General features: G+C 37.1%; 1 protein-coding gene across 2 annotated transcripts in view; it reads right to left on the bottom strand.

The window, feature by feature from the left end:
- Positions 1 to 388: 388 nt before the first annotated feature.
- The window catches only part of prdm6 (PR domain containing 6), a 41262-nt gene continuing 21268 nt past the window's right edge, over positions 389 to 20382 (bottom strand). The window contains exons 5-8 of one of the 2 annotated variants that reach the window (XM_066711330.1): positions 16898 to 17022; positions 14372 to 14714; positions 4051 to 4227; positions 389 to 676 (exon numbers count right to left, since the gene is read on the bottom strand). In XM_066711330.1, the coding sequence (XP_066567427.1) occupies positions 562 to 676; positions 4051 to 4227; positions 14372 to 14714; positions 16898 to 17022 (760 nt within the window). In that variant the 3' untranslated portion in view covers positions 389 to 561. Of the gene's footprint in view, positions 677 to 4040; positions 4228 to 14371; positions 14715 to 16897; positions 17023 to 20382 lie in introns of both variants that reach the window. The other variant, XM_066711331.1, reaches the window with a different exon arrangement.

The raw sequence follows: 20382 nt of genomic DNA, 5'->3' as shown, positions 1-20382 counted from the left end.
AATATCACATTTTATTTCAATGAGATCCACATCAAGACAAAACGAAAAGGGACAGCTCTTTCTGTGCCCCTTTGATTCATGCTTAAGAAACGGTGCAATCCAGAAGAAGAAAGGTCATGGCGCATTCTCAGTCCATAGAGTGGGTAGCTGACACAGTACCCAAATAGTCTTGTCACTTTGGTATTAAATTACAACAGTAGGAAAGGCTTTCGGAAATAAAGCTACAGAACGCAGGGGGTTTTGGTATTTGTGCTGTCCCAGGTTTCACATCCACCTAAAGAACTGGGATCCCTAGTCATAAATAAATAATCTCTTTTCTACTAACCCCCCCCCACCCCCCCACCCCCCGCACATACACACACTCCCCCCCGCCCCCCCAGCCCACCCAGTCTCTCATCCATGCCAGGATCAATATCTCTTAACATCTTACTTATTTTATTACTGCTTTTGGTTTTCTGGGACTGATTGAAAGTTGCTCAGAGGAAATCTTTGGTTTTGCTTAAGTGTCCGTGACATTTAATCATGACTTTCCTTGCAGTTTAATTCCAGCCAGTCAATCAGTTAATCCACTTCGATTGATTCTGTGCTCTCCGTTATTGGCTTGCACTCGTTGGGCATCCGCTGGTGTCGACTCAGCTGGGTGGCCTGCGTGAAGCTCCGCTCGCACCTCTCGCACCTGCGGAGGCAAGCCAGAAAATTGAGACCAGGGATCTGATGGTCCTCATCTCGCGCAGCCTAATCGCAACTGACACTTAAAAGTGCCTGGAAATTTTACAAGGCTGGAGGGGTCTAATTGGTGACTACTTCTCAGCCCTTCATGCCTATGATGGGACAAGGCCGGCGTGATTCAGAACAGAGGGCTCTGTCAATAACCTGAGAGGAAGGTGATTTCTCCAGAGAGACCTGTCCAGATTCAGCCCACATCACTGTCACTTCACATAGATAAAGAACAAAAAGAGATTTTCAGTGGCCGGCTATCAAAGGGAGCTTCTTCTGCCGTTTTCTGCTCTGCAGCCCCAAGACGAAATGGATGACAAAACGAATTTTAGTTGCTGCTAATTCACCCGGCTCCAGGAGACGAATACATACAGTACAACAGTGGCCCAGACATAGAAACAAGCTCTGAGGGGGTCGGCTTTCTGATTCACAATAGGTCTCTAATTGCCAAATGTAACGCTTTCAAAGACGTTCACTGACATATGCTTATCATCCTCAACAGTGGAAGAGTCTTCACCAAATTATCTCATTATATTACATTGAAAATTCCCTTCAAAATTAAGAACATAGGTCATTTTTCCACCGTTCTGTCATTTTCATTTTCTTAGTCACTTTTGTAATCTTTGCATATAAGATTACACTGATAATTGGATTCGTTGTTTTTATGTTTTGTCAGAAAAATATACTTTGTTTGAATTCACCAGAAAGACTAATGTCATCAATGAATCAGTAGTTTGGTATCTTTTTACTGACTAGTTTTCTGTCCTGTAATCGTGTTGCATAGTGTGTTTAAGGGACCTTATATATTGTTTTCCCTCTGAATTATAGAGTTGGCAAAACACTATTGAAAAATATATTTCTATAAGAGCAGGGTATTAATCAGAAAAGGGACTGAACCACTCAATATGTTAAGACACAAACAGCTTCATAATACGCAGTTTACTAAAACTGAAAAATAATACTGGTTTGATAGTTATAGAAAGCTCAAGATTCTAATTTTTAACTGAACTGGCCTTTTCTCAAATATTTCACTTTTATGTACATTTTATCTTTTCCAAATTATACATTCTGACATCAGATAATCACAGTCTATGACAAATGAGCCCATTATGTGTCTTTAATAATCCTTTTACTAAAATCGTTTCAGCAGCACGTTTTGCTGCTAAAAACTGTTCCGTGATCTTGACAAATACAAAATGCCAGCCTTAATGTATCAAACCTATCAGTTCAATGAAAATAACTCAAGAGTATTGATCTCCTAAAGATTTTTTGGTGTATTCATTAATGTCTTTGTGCGGATCATCGTCTCAGGAGTATCTGAAATGCTGATGACACATTTGTGTATCACTGATTGCTTATTAGAAAACTGATTAGTTACTGGATTGGTATGCCCCATATAAACTACCTCCGATCACTGGCCAAACTTGCCGGCTAGTGTGTTTTTGTTTGAAGTATTATAGGATTGTGATCAATACTGTTTATTAATGGTTTGAATGGTTGAGAACACATCACCTGCGAGTTACAATTCTGTTTGATTATGGGTCATTAGTATAAGGAGTTTTATAGTTTAAATAGATAGCACTGTTTCAAAAACAAACAAAAAGAAAATCAAAATGAAGCATTAATTAAAAAGTATAATTACTGAGATATTTTTCCAGAGCAGGGCAGGACCCATTCACTCCAGATAGATTTGGACAACAAAAGAACAGAAAATGAAACCCAACTTGACACTGGAGATATCAGGCACGTTTTCCACATTGTCAGTGTTTTCAGCACAAATTATTTAAGGCTGGTTATTACCAGAACAGCTTCTGTTTTTTTCTCTGTTAAAATAAATTTATCGCAACACACTCACATCACATCTCAGTATTTGTGCTGCCACAGTATGTATGTAAATGAGTAAATGTGCAAATTATAGAAAATTATAAATGGTAAACGATAAGGTTCCAAGTAAGATATAGATGTTCTATTGCCACCTTACGTTTGACCATCAATAAGGGTATATGTAATGAATGTCCTCTTTGGAAAACCTTAATAATACATTTTTAATTATGTTTATAAAAGACATTAGATAAAACACATTTGTTTTTGTTTTTCAGGGAATCCCGAAGCTGCTCTTATATCTCCTATAATACAAACTATTATGTCCCTTCTAATTACTGGCACAATTATGTTTATGATACATTAAATTAATTTAAAACAACTAACCATCCTTAGACGCAATAGATATGGTTACTGGAGGCATTTTAATCGCATTAATTAGAGTTGCATGGCAGCTTTATTGAAAGCATGACAGACATTAGGTGTTTAAAAATTAACTAGAGTCAACAAGGTCACACATAAGTAACGCCTTTAAATTAAAAGAAATCTATTTTCCATTCTGACCCTTAAACTTTTTCAATTAATTACAAAAATCTATTTACACTAACCCAGATAAAAATCAATCCGATTGTTGGAAATCTTTCCAGATTCTTTTCCATGACTCAAACAGGGAGTCAGAGGCGAGAACGAGGAGTCGGGTATCCATTCTGTCATTGAACAAATGTGTTATACTACACAGATCTAACAGGTACTAATGATCATGATCTATAAAAGACTAGAGCCAGTAGCCAGCCACCTATTCGATCTGTCTGCACTGACCAATTTGGATCTGGTTTCTGGACTATACCAAGAGACTTCAAGGAACTTGTTACACAAATTCAATTTCTGTAAGTGACAGTAACTACATGTAAATAGTTATGGGAAATATGATGCCATCATATTCTAACTGGATTTATATTTCAGAATTGCGTTTTGATTCTTTAGTAGCACAAGTATGTTCCTCGTTCACTGGGCCTGGGAATTAGCAGATTAATTTTGTCCATCCTTCTTTTGTGGTATGCATGAAAAATTGCTCCAAAATATTTTCCCCTAGAAACTGAAATGTGTGGATGCAAATATAAATATGTTTTTCATCTACATTAGCCTTGCTTCAAAGGAAAGCCTGTGAGGCATTCTCCAAGAGAAGCAAAAGAGATTTTCCAACATCTTAGTTCTTTCTGAAAATCGCTGTCCCACTGTCAGTAGTGGTACGCAGTGTCCATAGTAGAAATCAACTCTGTGTATGAGTTATTTATGTCTACTGGCCAGCCACATAGTGACTCAGCTTTAGTCCACTGGGACCAATCTTACAGAAGCTCTGGAGAATCTGTGACTCTTTTCTTTGCGGAGACACGGGCAGGCCAAAACATTTCGCCACCGGCCATTGGTGAGGTCCTGCCGTACTGTGTCTGGGAGGTATGTCAGGGGTGCAGTAATGTTGTCTAAGAAGCTGTGGTACTCACTGTTACTTACTTGAATGGCTTCTCCCCAGTGTGCGTCCGAATGTGGTTGTTGAGGGTCGTTGCTCCGGCGAAGGCGCGGCCGCAGTACCCGCACTTAAAGGGCCGGTCACTCGAGTGCGTGACCACGTGATTGCGCAGCTCCGAGGGCTGGGAAAAAGACTGGGAACAGTGGCCACACTGGTAAGGCCTAGACAGCAACACAGGAAGACTGCTGTTAGCATGTTGGCCACCACTTAAGATGGTACTTAAATTATAATTGATTCCACACACCAGCACAATGTCTACATATGTATCCATATATATATACTACATACAGATATATATTTATACCTCTACAGCAGTGAACACATGTACTAGATTAAATATTTAGAACACCTCAGGATTTAATATAATTTAATATTATTACCCCAAAAAACATGAAAAAATAGTGAAAAAATAAAATAGTTTTGGCTAACTTGGCTATTTTGCGATAAACACAATTTATAGAATTAAAAGACTTTTATCTTCTGGGAATATTACATTGTAACCAATACATTTTTAACAAGTTAGATAAGAATCCCAAACTTTTTCTCTTGATTCGTATTTCCATATAATATATGAAGACCAACCACACAGGAATTTCACTATTAGTGGCTGTGAGGTCTGTTTCTCATGCTGTTTCAAATTAATTGCATGTGTGTCATATTAAAGTAATCAGTACAATTAAACAGCTGCAATATGCCAATAGTGACAGTTTCACAACTTTCATTTTCAGTGACAATGGATTTGTTTCATATTCACAACAAATCAAAACTACAGAAGTAATGGCTGTTCTAATGAAACTCCATGCTAGTGCACATGAAGTATTTGTCTGGCTTTCCATTCATCCTGAAACAGACATTTAATATGACATTACAAACAAATGTTTAATCATTTGTAAAACAAGTCACAGACAAACATGAATGAAAAGGGAATTCATGATATACGTAAAGCAAACTATAACAATGTAAGCAGGCCACAGTGGTCTAAACTGATAAAGTGCAAAGAAAATTGAATATGTTGTATCCTGACCCAGGTAGGGAAAGAAAGAAGCTCACTGTACCGATATTTTTTGTCTGTCTACATCTTATTGCCTCAAAAAACCTAGTGGGACTAAATTAATATTGAATTTACTACAACTAAAATTTTATTGCAGGTTTACATTTAAACTAAATCTGAAATGTTATTTTTGTTTTCTTCATATTACTAAGAACCCCAAACACACTTTTCACTGTTCTAAGGTATACGCTATATTTCAAAGTTATCACATGCACACAGATACACACACACTGTTAAATAAGTTCTATCTTTTTATAAGCCAAGAATATACATGTCTATGTATGTGATTATTTTGAGCTTAAAGGTTTTTAAGAGTATCCAAAGACACCAAAAGATTCCATATTTCCATTCAAAAGGAAAAATATTTAATATAATTCTTTAAAGGCAATCTATATATGGCCACTAGAGGAAGTAATTATGCCATGTCAAAAACTGTCTATCTTGAATACCATGTTAAATTAAAAAAATATCAAGTGAGAATACTGCATTCAATAAGAAGCAAAATATTTCCAAAGAACCCTACCATTTCAGGGACCATGGCATAAGGTGGCTCATTCCCACAAATTACAATTCACAGGATATTGAAAGATTTCATATACAGCCGCGGAACAGAGGAAAATAACAACTCCCAACATATTCAATAGCAAAATAACATCATTTTAGCACTATAACATTTCTACTTAGCTCTCATTGTGGCAGCTTTCACTGGCATTGAATTATATTTCACAGGCCTAATTATATAAAATGGGATATTATGCAAATGTTTCTTTAGACACATTACCTCTTGACAAAAAGCTGTCACTTGTGGGCAAAATAAACATATGACGATGGAGGCAAATACTAATTGTGGTGAGAACTGTCAGTAGGTCAGATCAGGTCCTAAAATACATTAATACGCTGTCTAGAGTACTTAAATGTGGTGCACTGTGCATGAACCCACTCTAAACAGGTTCTGGCTCGTATTACAGTTTTGCAGGATATTACAGGGCTTCCCAAAACCAAAGTCATAATTTCCACAGAGCTCCCATTATAACTCAATTGAAACGAACAAATAATTTCAGTGGTTTATCATTCAGAAATTTCATAATTTTCCTGTTCATTTCCTAAAGAAAATATAAATGTCAAGTTACTGTTGAAACATCTCTTTCAAATGTATACATGTTTAAGTAATGAAAGCAATGAAGAAGGTGTCATTAAGCAAATTGTAAGTTCAACGTTTGGGATTGAATTAACTAAATTAAAGCTTGATGAATTAACTAGGAAATTACTACACTCCTGAGGACTATTCATAGTGAGATTTGTTCATTTGAATCCTTATTATGTTCCCTGTATAGCAGGCCAAACCATGTCCTTATGTCACTCACTAAGAATCCTTCTGCACGGGCACCGTACATTATTTATAAATGTCATAACTGCTATACTTGTTTGTCAATTCAAAAGATTTTTCCTCAGAACAAAAATGAATGGTGGACATAATAACTTCACTATAAAATGTACACCTCTACATCCATACTACACATTGAACTGGGTGAAAATGTAAACCAATGACAGTTCATCTCTACAGGCTCTACAGCTACTAACAATGCCCAAATTCGGCATCATCTTTCATGCACAAAACATTGCATCACATATTGTGCCTATGACTTGTGATACTGTTAAAGCAGTGGTAGATACCTGGCAGTGGTAGACAATATATAAGAACCCATTAGATATTAAACATAACTAAATGTACATTTAGTTTCTTTATCAACAGTAACAACCTTATATAAAAAACTAAATATCGGCCTTCAACATGAAAACAGAATATAAAGGGCATTTATGCTGTGACTTTTGGAACATTCTGCACTTAAAACATATATTTTACAGAACATAGTCCTAAATACAAAGATATGTTTGTATAAGATATTATCATTATTTATATTAGTATATTTTATATTACAAAACCTTAGTTCAGCTAACCACAACCTTTAGATTTAATTAATGTATTCCAATGCCAGCCTGGGCAAAGATATAGAGGAGAAAGAAAAATGACCCAAAGGGAAATAAACACGATGAAGGAGATAAAGTGTGTTTAACAACACAATTGTGTAATATAGAGACCACAGCTCCTCATTTGTCAAATACTTTTTTTAATTGTGGTTTTTTGCTTCAGTGATTACAAACACTATTATTGTATAATGCTTCAGAGCTCTGGGCATTGATTCTGGATTTTTTTTTTTTACATGATTAATGGATGGCTATTGTTTAATACAACACTGTTTTCATCACTGCGGCTTTGAAAATTGAACAGATAATGTCCTCAACTATTACAACACAATTGTGGGAAGCACTTCAGATCTTTACAAAAACTGAACACAGCGAAGAGGGAACGCCAGCACAGGTCCCAGATTAGCCATCACACCGATACAGACATAGGAACCAAGGAAAGAAGACTTGATATTTTCATTGGCATTTCAGTCAGAGCTTTTGTTGAATTCTAGAATCCAAATCAGGGCGACACTTTGCAACATCCTACACAATAACCCAGGAATGTATGTGGAAGCATATATTAAATATATAAATAGAATAATCACATATATTTTCCATATCTCTGTACATTTACATTACTGCAGAATATTTTGCTTCCAAACTAGAATTTCAGGATCGATTTCAAAAGGCAAAATAATGTATGTCCCTTAAATTGCCATTTAAATAAAATAAAATGCATGTGATCTCTCTGAAATAAAGAAATTGCAGTTGTCCTCCCCTCTTCATGACCCATTAATCCCAGCAGCCTCTCTCTGGCAGCACAGTTTGTTTTGCGTTGACCCCTGCAGCTTCATTTCAAACTACCTGAGCTAAATATTCACTTGAAGTGTTCATTCAGTTAATATTCTCCGTAATCTCCCTGGTCAATACAGTTCAATCAAGGTGGTCTGGCTTTTATGACAGTCCAGCTCACTATAAGGTTAGAATTATCTTACTGTTTTCATACCGATCAAAAATATTCATTCAGATACGACAACAAATAGCTTTAAACTGATATAGAGGAACATCAGTTTTGATTGCATAAGAACGATAAGGAACGGTATTCTCTAACTGTTCTCTAATCTCTAAATCTCAATTCCGAAAGGTTTTTAAGAAATTCAACTAAAATATAGAAAGTGTGTCAAGTTATGCCTCCCTGTGCAACAAGGAACAAACTGTTTCCCATTAATAAATGAGCATTAATAACACATTTATGCAGAGTGAATCGATTCCCAGTAAAGATAAAGGAGGCCATTAACGTTTAAGGGCAATTAATCCATTAGTTACTTAATACAGATATTACCTTAACAGGACACTAAATAAAGCTTTTCAACTTTAGCCTTTTGATAGGGCTGTGTAATGACTAAACTGCTATGTGCTTATGAAATGATGAGCTATAGAGTTTATGCTATCATAAACCATTTCATAGGGAATATATTGAACACATCAGTATGCTTTGGTCAATAAATAATTACACGTTACCATATCTAAAACAGTTCTAGTAATTATTGGAAGGCCTTGATCCATCTTATTTAGAGGTTTCTAAGTATTTATTGTACTATTAAATTATGGAAGATAGGTATGATAATCAAATAAAACTGAACTTTATAGATAGAAAATAAATATTTAATTGAACACAAACAACGAACTGAATTACATGTCCACTTCAGTACTGACACTGGTAAATGCACAGCAATGTAACTATTACTATGGGAACCCTGTAATAACTAAATAATATTTTCTAGTTAATGAGTCATTGAACTGCACACACAAAACAAATAACATTCAAGTGGGCCATTCTATTGTTCACTTTAATCAGGTTTGATTTTGCTCATGTTTTGTTTTCCACCCAATTTTGGAAAATAAGCCAAACTTTCTCAGCCACATGTCCCTGCCTTTGAAGGCCAGATTGTTTGGTTAGTTATCTCTATCGTTTCGGCTTGTGAAAGGAGGGAAAGCAGGTCTCCATTGAGCCCCGACTGCCACTAGCCCGTTAACAGAAAGTGACTGTGTTATCTTAGAATGACCCACATACAGAACACATTCCATTCAAAGTATTTAAATGGTCATTACTGAAGTAGATTTCCATCTGTGCTATACACCACCATTTGTTTCCAATTTGAACTCCTCAGACAGGTGATTCCAGGCTTGTTCTCCCTAAGAACAAAAAGAAACAAAGCCTGAACATGCACCCCCTGACCTGCAACTCAAACACATTCATCACAACATTAGGAAAATGAAAACTAATGGTGTTGGACAGTGGACCCCATTGGGGGGGAGGGGGGGAGAACAACAAAAAGACAAAACAGAACACAACTGAAAAACAACAACATCAGGCCCGAAACTGCCATTAATCTGAGAGATGTGCAGTGTGTGTGTTCATGACATGCATGGGATGACCGGTCCCAGTGGCTGTGCAGGGTTACAGAGCTGAGCGAAGTGTGGAGATGCTTGCTGTTGGGTATTAATTTAAGCGTGTCTCCCTGAGAACTGACCGTCCCTCCCTCACCAGCTGACAGATGCATTGTGGGAGTAAAGCCGACTGTGTTTGCCACCGCTGAGGGTTAACCGACTGATGCTTCGAAAATCTTATTACATGTGTATCATTATGTGATATTTGCCGGATTTCCTACATCAGCAACGATGTTCATTTTGCTACTACTTTACAAAAAAACAAAAAAACAAAAACAAGCGCTTCTTGGAATTAACTTTTTTCTCTGTCTCTTTTGGATACCCTTTTGCAGTGCCGGCTGAAGCAATATGGAATGGGTATGTGAAGCCATATTAATAAATCATTTTCCACTGCATTAACTTTACCAAACGTTTGCGAAGTGCTCCATTGAGGGACTCTTTATTTTGTGTCTTGAAATATTTCAACGACCATCTACGGTGCTGTGTTGTGTTCTTTGGAAACCCAACTGGTGTAAACATCTCTCAGTGGTAATTGTTTTATGAATTGAGCTCCCAGTAGATAATTGGTCATTACTGGTCACTTTACTCCTCTGGAAACATATATACGCAGTAGCTGTAACCTTTTAAGGCTGAAAAATAATACATTTAGCTCAAGCTAAATGTTTCTTATTTGTCCTAAAAAAAACCTAAAACAAAACATGGAAATCTACACTGTAAATTTTCCATAATACAATAAAATAATTACAATGAGATACAACTTGAGAACATTGCCTGTATTGCACTACACTTACATGGGTCAGTTTCAGGCCCTTAAATTAAACTGGATCTGCGAGCTGCTCCTCTCCTAACAGTCCCAACTGCAGCATCAGACCTCCGAGCTCAATATGTGCCAATTACCAGCCACCCACAGATAGTGCTTGGTAAATGATCCAAAATAAGCCATTAAACACAGCTCAACCACAGGGGGATGTTGCTTTTCCGGTGGATCCTGTCTAATCAGCTATTTTGTGAATAACAGCCATGTTGCTGGCAATGGGGCTGTACAGATCTCACCCCGTGCCTCCACTTCTCACAGAAGAACAATTGGATGGTATGTTCCCAGCTGCTACTCACACTTCTGCAGAATTCGAAACCAATTTACCTTGTTTCCAGGGACATGAAACAGAGAGGTAAAAAACCTATTTAAAAGTCTCTTTAAAAGTGCTGTTGAAGTTTTTATCTGAGCACTTATACTGCTGCAGTCCTAACCTCACGGTACTGCTGTAAAGAGTTTTTACTCAGAGATCTCAACATGGCTCTCCTTCTGCCAGGCTTCCAACCAGGCACACAATGTAACTCAAATCAGAAGGAACATTTCAGCTAAACACTGATTGCATTAAAAGCAGAAATTCTACTAAAGCTCTAATTAAAGAAAGGGCTTTTTTCCGCAGATTTAACTTTAAACCTGAATTTGTTCAGCTAGGCAAATGACTAACAGCTGCCCCTTCAGAGCTAAGGCAAACATTTTCAACCATTTTTAACCTATCTTGAAAACAGACTCATTGCAGATGAAGTAAAAAAATACTTCTTTGTTTTTGTACTGAACAGGGAAATTCAAGGTGATCTGGAAAAATGATAACCGTAAGAATCATACTGAGTAATTATATTTAGACCATCGACCATAAACACATCAATCTTATGTTTTAATATTTTCTATTGCTTACCAACATTCAGTGCAAAAATGTGTAAAGGTTTTATTATAAGCAACACTTAATAGACACAGCTTTTTTTTTAAAAAAGAAAAAGAAAGAAAGAAGGAAAGACAGAAAGAAAGACAAGCCTTACATAGCCTTAAGTACTCTGGTACAAATAAGTAGCTATGCCATGACTTTTAGGTATTTGTTTAATCTATTTAAGCCTATTAAGAATTTTTTCCTTTGTTTTGAAACCGTACTACTGATGTCAATGAGTCACAAATGTATACTATATGTATACAACAATGAACACAACCTGCCAGGTAGAAACTAGGTCAGTGTAAATGTAGGTAAGCAGAAAAAGTATTATTAATACTTGTACAATTCAAACTGAATGCAGATCAGATGGAGACTAGAAAGAACAGTACAATACATTCAAAACAGATATAAGAAGATATTTACTGTGTGCAAAGACTCTGCTTCCAAATATCAACAGACAGCAATTCCCTTGTTCAGCTAAATTTTATCCTCACTTCAGGACTATAAAGTTTGATATTGACAAACAATCAAACTGACTTCGACTCTGAGGTATCCAGGCAACATTTTTCTTCTGTATGGATATTAGTTTATTGAATAAGTGGCATCTGTTTTCCTCAACATCACAGTTAGGGTAGGTATTTCCTTTTGACAGCTTCAGTGGATTTATAGGTTTGCATGCTCTGAAGAAAAATAGAGCTAAGCAAAAAATTCCAATTCATTACCCCTCAGTACTTAATTAAGTTTAGGGATGTTGCACACTGCATTTGAACCCTGAAATGAGTATGACAGCAGGAATCATCACTGATAATATAGATTATCTAAGAGGGAAATGTCTTGATTTGTTTGTTTGTTTACTTTATTTATAGCAAGTCGTTTTTTCATTCTGTTGAACGCCCGAGAGAGCAAGGGGGAAAATGACAAGTACCATAAAAACATGGGCACTTTGCTTTTGCACATTACTCTATTAGTTTTATTGTAATGTTATGATATAATTACATATGATATAAACACATTTTAATTATAATGTAATTTTTTAAAAGCATCTCAGGTTCTGGTACACTAATGTGCTTTACATAGACCTTTACAAAGGATTCAAATTGTTCTCACTAAGGGCTCTTCCTTATCTTATTTTTTCTTTACTTGATATCCCTTTAAAATGTTTTGAAGAAGAAGAGTAGTTTGTGAGAAGTTTCTCTTCCATCACAGTTGTCTTAATGGTGTGGTAGTCTTTGGACGGCCGTTATTAATCTCTATGGAAGTTAAATGTATTACCCACGCAACACCTTCTCAAATAGTTTCAAATTAACTCAGAGAACCATTGCAGTAGATCGACCAATTAGTTAAAGCTCTTAATCTCCTCAAGCTCTAGTGTTCCGTTTTCAGTATTCAGTTTCCTGACATAAGATGCCTCCGAATTAATGTGTAAGGGAAAAAAAGTCACAAAACAATAATCTAGACACACAGGAAAACCCTCTCTTACAATTAATCTTTGGTGCTCACTTTAGGTTTTCAAAAAACACAGCGTATTGTGAAACTACCCTTGCCTTTTAAAGTAAACAGTTTACTTTGTCTCAGAGTAAAATCTGTAAATTGATGTGTGTTTCCTATTTCATGCCATAACATTCAGCTAATGTCAATCCTGTCTGACAGACACTTCAGCATTAAAGTAAAGCAGACAGAGAGATGTATTGTGTGAAAAACTCCAGTTAATCAGTGTTTTCAAGTTTCACACTGAATTGTGAAGTATCATCACATGGTATATGTGAGGCTGGGTGAGGAGCTGGATTTCTGATACTGCTTTTCTGAAACAAGTTAAGTTAAGCAGGAACTTAAAAACTATGTTCGGATGTTAAGCTAATTTATTTGAAAGAAAACACGATATGCCGAAGCAATTAAAATGAGAAGAAACACATACACAGGCACTATTTTAAATTGGCATGTTGCACTTTTATTGCAATTGGTTATTGTAAAAAGGTTTAGTAAAAAAAAAATCTGTGTAATGTTCCATTATGAATATTTGAAATCCTCCCTTTGGCAAAAAGTTGATAGCCTACTAAAAATACAACAGAGGATCAGAATATGGTATATTTCAACATTAAGATGCACTGATTGATTCATGATCACACTTAAAAGGATATTGATAAATCCCAGAGTTACCAATGTCTATTATAAAATGCAACATCAGTATGTGGCTTTGTGATTTTGAATTAGCCAATACACATTATTACACTCATTATATTCAATACAATCCACTGGAACTAACTTATTGTCCAACACATATTTTGAGAAACAAATCTAATTGTTTCAAAATATTTTAAAGATTTGTTTCCTCTTTTTAACCCATTTGCTGACATGGCATATTCTATGTGTAGTCTTTTGCTAATGGCATTGATGAAGATATATAATGGTAATAACTAATTAACACCATTGCCATAATTTGTCACCAGGTGATTCTGTTACACATCCATTCACTATTGACAAAAAAAAATCACATTCACCACAGCACCCACGATTTGGTATAAAAAGGTACAGATTGCCAATACATACATGCAGCACAAATACCAATGTTACCAGTGTACCAGATATTTGTGTCCCTGTCACTCCCTGTACTTTCTCTAAGACAAAGCACTGTGCTGAAATAAAGTGACCTGCAAATATTTATCTTTAAAAACACATTCCCTCTCCCTCTCCCTCTCCCTCTCTCTCTCTCTCTCTCTCTCTCTCTCTCTCTCTCTCTCTCTCTCTTCCTCTCTCCCTCTCAATCAATTTGAATGATACATTTAGGAAATAAAAGCAATGGTCAAGGATAATGTCATGAAAGGTTCCTCATTCCTTTTTTCATAACATTTAACGATCAACACAAAAGTCAATGCTCTTCAATAAAAGTTGAGTCTCTATTCAATCTCATATCTATTTCACACCATATGCCTCTTAAAAGATCCCTATTTGGACTGTCTCCATGAGAAGGAGGTTTCTCTTGCCAGAAAATGTCAAAGACAATCACTAAACTGAATGTTACTTTTCGGACACTGCTCAACCACGAGAGGAGCATGTAAAGGAAAGTCACAGAGAAGGAAATGCTAAATACTGTATAGTGGTGAGAGCTGTAGGCGTGACTGTTACCTGTCTGGGTTCTGGGTGCACACGTGCATCTGCAGGAGGATGCGCTGAGTGAAAGTCTTAAAGCATTGGCCACATTTCCATAGGTGCCAGTCACTGAACTCTGTGCTCAGCTGGCTGGTCGAGGTGGGGCTGGCGAGGACCCGCTGGTTTTTGGCGTTCATCTGGTTAAAGCCAGACTCTGCGTGGCCCGGTTTGTCCAAAAGAGAAAAGCTTCTTGTGCAGGGTGAGTGTGGGAAAACCATCGATCGCAGCAGCACCGCCGGGGGGGATTTGCCTGTCTTGCTGAAGGGCTGCAGAGTCTCCTGTCGGGTCATTGCTTCCATGACAGATGCTGGGACGTTCACTATTAGGAAAGACAACAACACACATATAAAGTGTTTTTCATGTAAATACATGTAAACTCCCAATTCTATTGTTTTATTTAAGCCATGTTTTAACTCACACAGACTATACATGTAGGAGCTTTGGTAAAAATAAAAAATGAACTGCCATGTGTGAATAAATTCATATTAATAGTAAGGTTACATAGCACAAAAGTAGCAACAACTTTAAAGAGGTAGAATAAGAATAACATACAGACTGAAAACTACATCTAAATATGGTAAATGTACAAGGAATATTGTGTATTGGGTCGTGGGGCATGTCACACAAATTTAGAAATAAACTAAAAGTAAAAACAGCTGGTTGAAGACTTACATGGCCCAAAGTTTTTTTTTTTTTCCCTCAGTGCTGTTATCAAAAACATGTGAAGATTTCTCCACATCATTTTATATTAAACTTTGAATCAGGCTACGTTCAAGAAGCCAAAGCCATAATAGCTTATATGAGGACAAACCGCATCCCACATTCTTACCACTACCACATGCTGTGTACAAAAATACAGAGATTCACAAAAAGGGCTCTGTAATACTCGTAATACTATACATGTGGGATATACTGTAGAGCTTTCTTTATTTAATAAAGTTAATGTATCTCATGTTAATCAGAACAGTAATATGAGTTACAGTCTATCTATGGACGGACAGATTTAGATTTTAGATCTAAGAATTTGTGTGTGCCTCAGAGCAAAGTATTTTAATCAAAAATAATCCCTTATAAGACTTTACTTATGCACATATGTTGAAATTCATATGAACTTTGCCGATTGGGAGACTTCAAAATCACTCCTCAGTTAAAAGCCTAATCTGGTACACAAGCAATTGGAAAAGGTTAAATGCTGTTATCATTAGTAACCAAATACCTCAGTGTTTATTGATAATGAATCATCACATAAACAAACATTAACCTATGATAAAAAGAAAGGAAGCAAGTTTGAAAAATGTTAAACCCTTTAATTGTGTGGCTTAGGCAACATGAGCTACATGCTAAATACACATATATTATAAAACACTGCCATCATTTCCCCATAATATCTGGAGAGTTACGTTTTAATTATGTAATTATTCTGTAACTGCTGAAAGTTTTGCTATTAATAGTATTTTAAGTTGCCAGTGGTCCTTCAATAACTTCTATTAAAGTTAAGTGAAGGAAAGTAGGACAGCTCATAGGATTTCAGTAAAACAAATGTCTGCCTCTCAGTGTGGATCCTATGCAAGAACCTGCCTGGCAAGTTCTTCATTTTTTTTTTCTGTTAAGACAAACCTTCCACATCAGAATTATTATTCAATCACTGTATTTACTGAGCAATGATATCACGTCTGTTTTCTGTGTGTGTTTATTTTAGAATAATATAGCTTGTCTAAACAGAACATTGACAAGACTTGAATAATAAAGTGTTTGACAAGCAAACACATTACGATAAGACCCTGTCAGCCGTCCAAGACCTCCACCAACCAGTGAGTTCCAAAGAAACCAGACTTAACAGTATGGGGCAAAATACTGAGGTTAGTATTGCAAGCAGTATTTCACCGCTTACAGCACTGAAGCCTTTAACTTGACAACACAAAAAGTATGGTTTAAATTAATGCTTACGCTTTGGGTTGGTGCATAAAGACCTGGGAGGCTAAAACACTAATGTCCCTAAACCACGGATTTCTTAAACACCAGGAAATAGGATGCAGACGTGTCAAACATCTCTGACAAAATATAAAGTCATGCCTGATGCAATATGAAAAGCTTGACTGCAGAGCTGCTCAGATTCATTGCACGCTGCTCTTTCACTGACCTATGGCTGTGCGTTTTGACTGTGTTTAATGAAGACAAAGGGTTTGGGACTACAGCCAATGTAATGGTGGTAACCCAGAGAGCTTTGTTGCTCTGTCTCTACTTCAAAATGTAATTTGGACCCACAAAATCACAACAGATTTAATTGTATCGCTACTTAAAGAGTGTGTGTCTTGAGGGAGGATTTTTAAAAGAGAGATGATAGTTTGATGGCACATTGAGTATGAGGGAAGGGTGAGGTCAAATGTAATGAATACAATTCAGAACCAGCCCACACTGACAGCAATGCAGGTAAGGATATGGTGTGAGTGTTGACAATTAGTGCTGAAGGACAGTTTGGTGTGAAGACAGATGGGTTCTTACAGTTCTCATCCTGTGCAATGCACTGAAGAGGGATCCCAAAGAAGGATGTGTAGCTGTCATTGTACCAGACGAGGAGCTCTGTCCCTCGGGGGATGTCCATGCAGGCTCGGTAGAATATACACGATCTGGACACGGGAGAAATACAACAGTGTTTTGAGCCTTTGATTATGCAATGACTGAAAAAACGATAACTTTTGGGGCAAAGTATTGTCCATCCTAATCCTTCAGCAAAAGGATCTGTGAATTAGATCAGTGTTAATTATTACTGCCAATGTATTTTCTATATTTAAGTGCAAGCATGCAGTTACAGAAATCCGTGTTGAGCCTGATGCAGTTAAACACTCTCCGCTGAATATTCTGAAGTCTTTATGAAGCATAGTAACAGCAGGGATAATTATTCCTCCATATTTCTAAGGCAATATAAATACGAGGAAGGGCTTTCCCTGGTCCATAGCAAATAAAATAAATGTTGTGTCATCATTATCCCGGAGAACCACATCAGATTTTTCTCTCTGTGGGTTCAAGACAAGCTGCAGGCCTTAAACTGAAGTTTTACCAAGAAAAATTGCCAACACCAATGCAATTTGTTCTTTTTTTAACACTGCAGACACGGGAAGAACCCTTTGCAACATTTTTCATGGCAGTGAGATATGCACTTGTCAACATATTTTGTCACCGCAAAGCGGCCCCTGGCAACAGGATCATAGAGATCAATACAAAACTGCAGAATCTCAATATTTTACTTGCAGCTGCAAAAATTTCATTTATCTTCTTGTTTTCTACACATGCTGCCATACTGTATTTCCTTGACTTTGCTAGCTAAGCACAATGATTTTCCATCTTTTTTTGGGGGTTGTGGGGGAGTGAAAATAAATAAATAATAATAATAAAAAAATTCTATGAATATCTGACAAAAACTCTGCTTTGGTCTCGCAAGAGTTGCTGAAGCCTGTGAATTTTATTAATTCTTTCCACCACTACATAAAAATAAAACAAGGGAAAGCCTATAAATCACACATGTCTCGTAACCTGAGAAAAAAACACGAGTGTACTTTGTACTTTATCCTTGTTACATTTCATCTCTCAGTTTGGCTTCACTTAACATAAACACTGCTGCACACAAATAAATGTACTAAGACTAAATGGCTCAGTTTGCTGCTGAAAGAGGGCTGTTTTCAAGCAATGGGTGGTCTCAGAGGCTTTGAGAAAGGGGTGAAAAAAGTGTAAGTGTACACCGTTTCTTACAAGCAGGCAGGCGATTCCAAAACTTGCACAAATCTCAGTGCACTGAAGTACATCAAAGGCATTTTTTTCATTTTGGATAATATTTCCCTTGCTGACATGTATTTAGTATTGTGGTTGGATGACTCATAAAGATAACTGCATGGCGTCCCAACACAGTCGAAGCAGAACACATGCCAACGAACATTATTGTCAACCTCAAAATAAAAACAAAACGTTCAGCTAAGGGTCAATCAATCATAAAATTCTTTGAAGAAAATTCCATTTAGATATAGCAAATCATAACATATGGAATTCAAACCAGCTGACTCCCAGTGAGGAGGACATCTTTGCACAGCATCGATGACTCTGGCACTTTAATGTCCACATTTTGTGTTTGCTTATATATGGGCACACAAAAATTGGACAGGGGGTTTTGGAATTTCCCTTTTGGAGCTCTCTGTAGTTTATTTAATAAAGCGGCTCTGCTATTGAAAACATATAGAGGGACTTTAAGGAAAGCAAGGCAGTAATTAAAGGGAACACGTAACAAATAAGTTGGTCAGTAGAATAGTTTTTGCTCTTTTCATGTAGAGCATTCACTGCGCTAAATGTTTTGCAATTATGGGGCAGTAGCGTTTACTAAATCTTAACAGTTTACTGACACTTTGTGTGGCCTGTATGAAACTGAAATTCACTGCACATATTCAAAGTAGTAATCATTGCTAGAATGTGCCTATTTGTATTGCTGAATTTGTAATAGACAGCTGGTAACTAATCTGACTCTATGGTGTATCAAGAGTGTCTTATCAAATAATTGTCTCGGCTCAGAGGGCAGGAGGAGGCCTGTGGCCCGAAGGCTGCCACTTCAGATCCAGGCTATGCCACTAGCCTGTATGGTATGTAACTGATGGGGCCATGCAGAACTGCCCAAGCACCACTGGGTTTTGGTAAGGGGGAGTGGGCAGGGCAATGCGTGACTTGACACACATCAGTGGCTTCTGTCTCCGGATGGGTGCCGGCATGTCTGAGAGTTATCATCTCAATCCTCCACCTGACACCAATGCCACACTGTTTTGTTTTTGTTTTGGAAAAGATTGGCCCGATTGACGATGCACGTTTCTTTAGATGCATATCCAGTTGTCTTCATCTGTCTTGCATTGGCGGTAGCAGTGATTGTGTAGTGTAGTGTAGTGTAGTGTAGTGAGTGTGGTTGAATGGGAACTCATCCTAACTCGTAGTTAGGTACGAGACTGGCAAAATATTTCTCAGATGCTGTTCTCCAATAGTACAGTGTGGTCAGAACGTCTTTTCAACGGCATATACTCCTAACCAGCAGATGCTGCACAGGAGCCCAGTGGTCTAGAGCTGAATGTAAAGATTCTTGCCACCTCGCTTTATTGGTTACATGTTAACTACTGGTTGCTGTGCTACAATGAGTCACTTTAACCTAAGGCAATTTTCTGTAATTAACTTAATGGAAGGCAGAGACCAAGCTTACATTCCCTGTGAGCCACCAAAAAGATTTCTGCTGGAACCTCAATTTAGGTTGACTTCTACAGTAACTGAAGGGAGACTGCAGAATTATTTATGGTCTGTTTGAGATTTTGAGCTCACTTTAGTATGTTATAGTAAACAATTACTGTACCTTATACAAAAAGTATTGAAAAAGCTCCAATCTGAGTCCTCACTTACTTAGCGAGTTGAATTACTTGTTAATTTGAACATAATTTTGGTCGCTTTTGAGGTATTTTACAGCTAAAAACATCAAGCATGAACTTCATTCAAGGTATAATATGTATAAATAAAAGGTTTGGGCCTCAAGGGAAGGATTGCATTTGTTCAATTCATCAAAAAGAAAAAAAAAAAAAATAGCAAGCTGGGAGCTGGAGTGGAAAGAAATCCAAAAGACAGGGTGGCTCCCCAGGAACTAAGATGGAGACCCTTACTATAAACCTCAAATGCAAGAAAGGATAGTTGTATTACTGTGCAATAACTCAGTGTGAGAACGAAAGACTCAGGCTGTGTGTGTTGGAGGTACTGTTTAATGATGTCTATTTAGTGAGCTCATATGTTCTGTAATCATCTTTCTGTGGAGGGGAGCTATTCCTAGTGTGACTGTGGATGTGCAATAATATTTATCCTTGCAAAAGTGGAATTTCACTATTTAACTCTCCATTAACACTCCTCGCTTGTATTATCGCTGAGCTTGGTGTGTGCAACACCGAAGAACGGGAATAGGCTTGGCTGTGACATCACAACGT

The sequence above is a fragment of the Amia ocellicauda genome, chromosome 8 (assembly GCF_036373705.1).
Source record: "Amia ocellicauda isolate fAmiCal2 chromosome 8, fAmiCal2.hap1, whole genome shotgun sequence".
In the NCBI taxonomy this organism is placed as follows: domain Eukaryota; kingdom Metazoa; phylum Chordata; class Actinopteri; order Amiiformes; family Amiidae; genus Amia; species Amia ocellicauda.
Note: the sequence above shows the minus strand (reverse complement) of the source record. Positions and strands in the feature narration are given on the sequence as shown.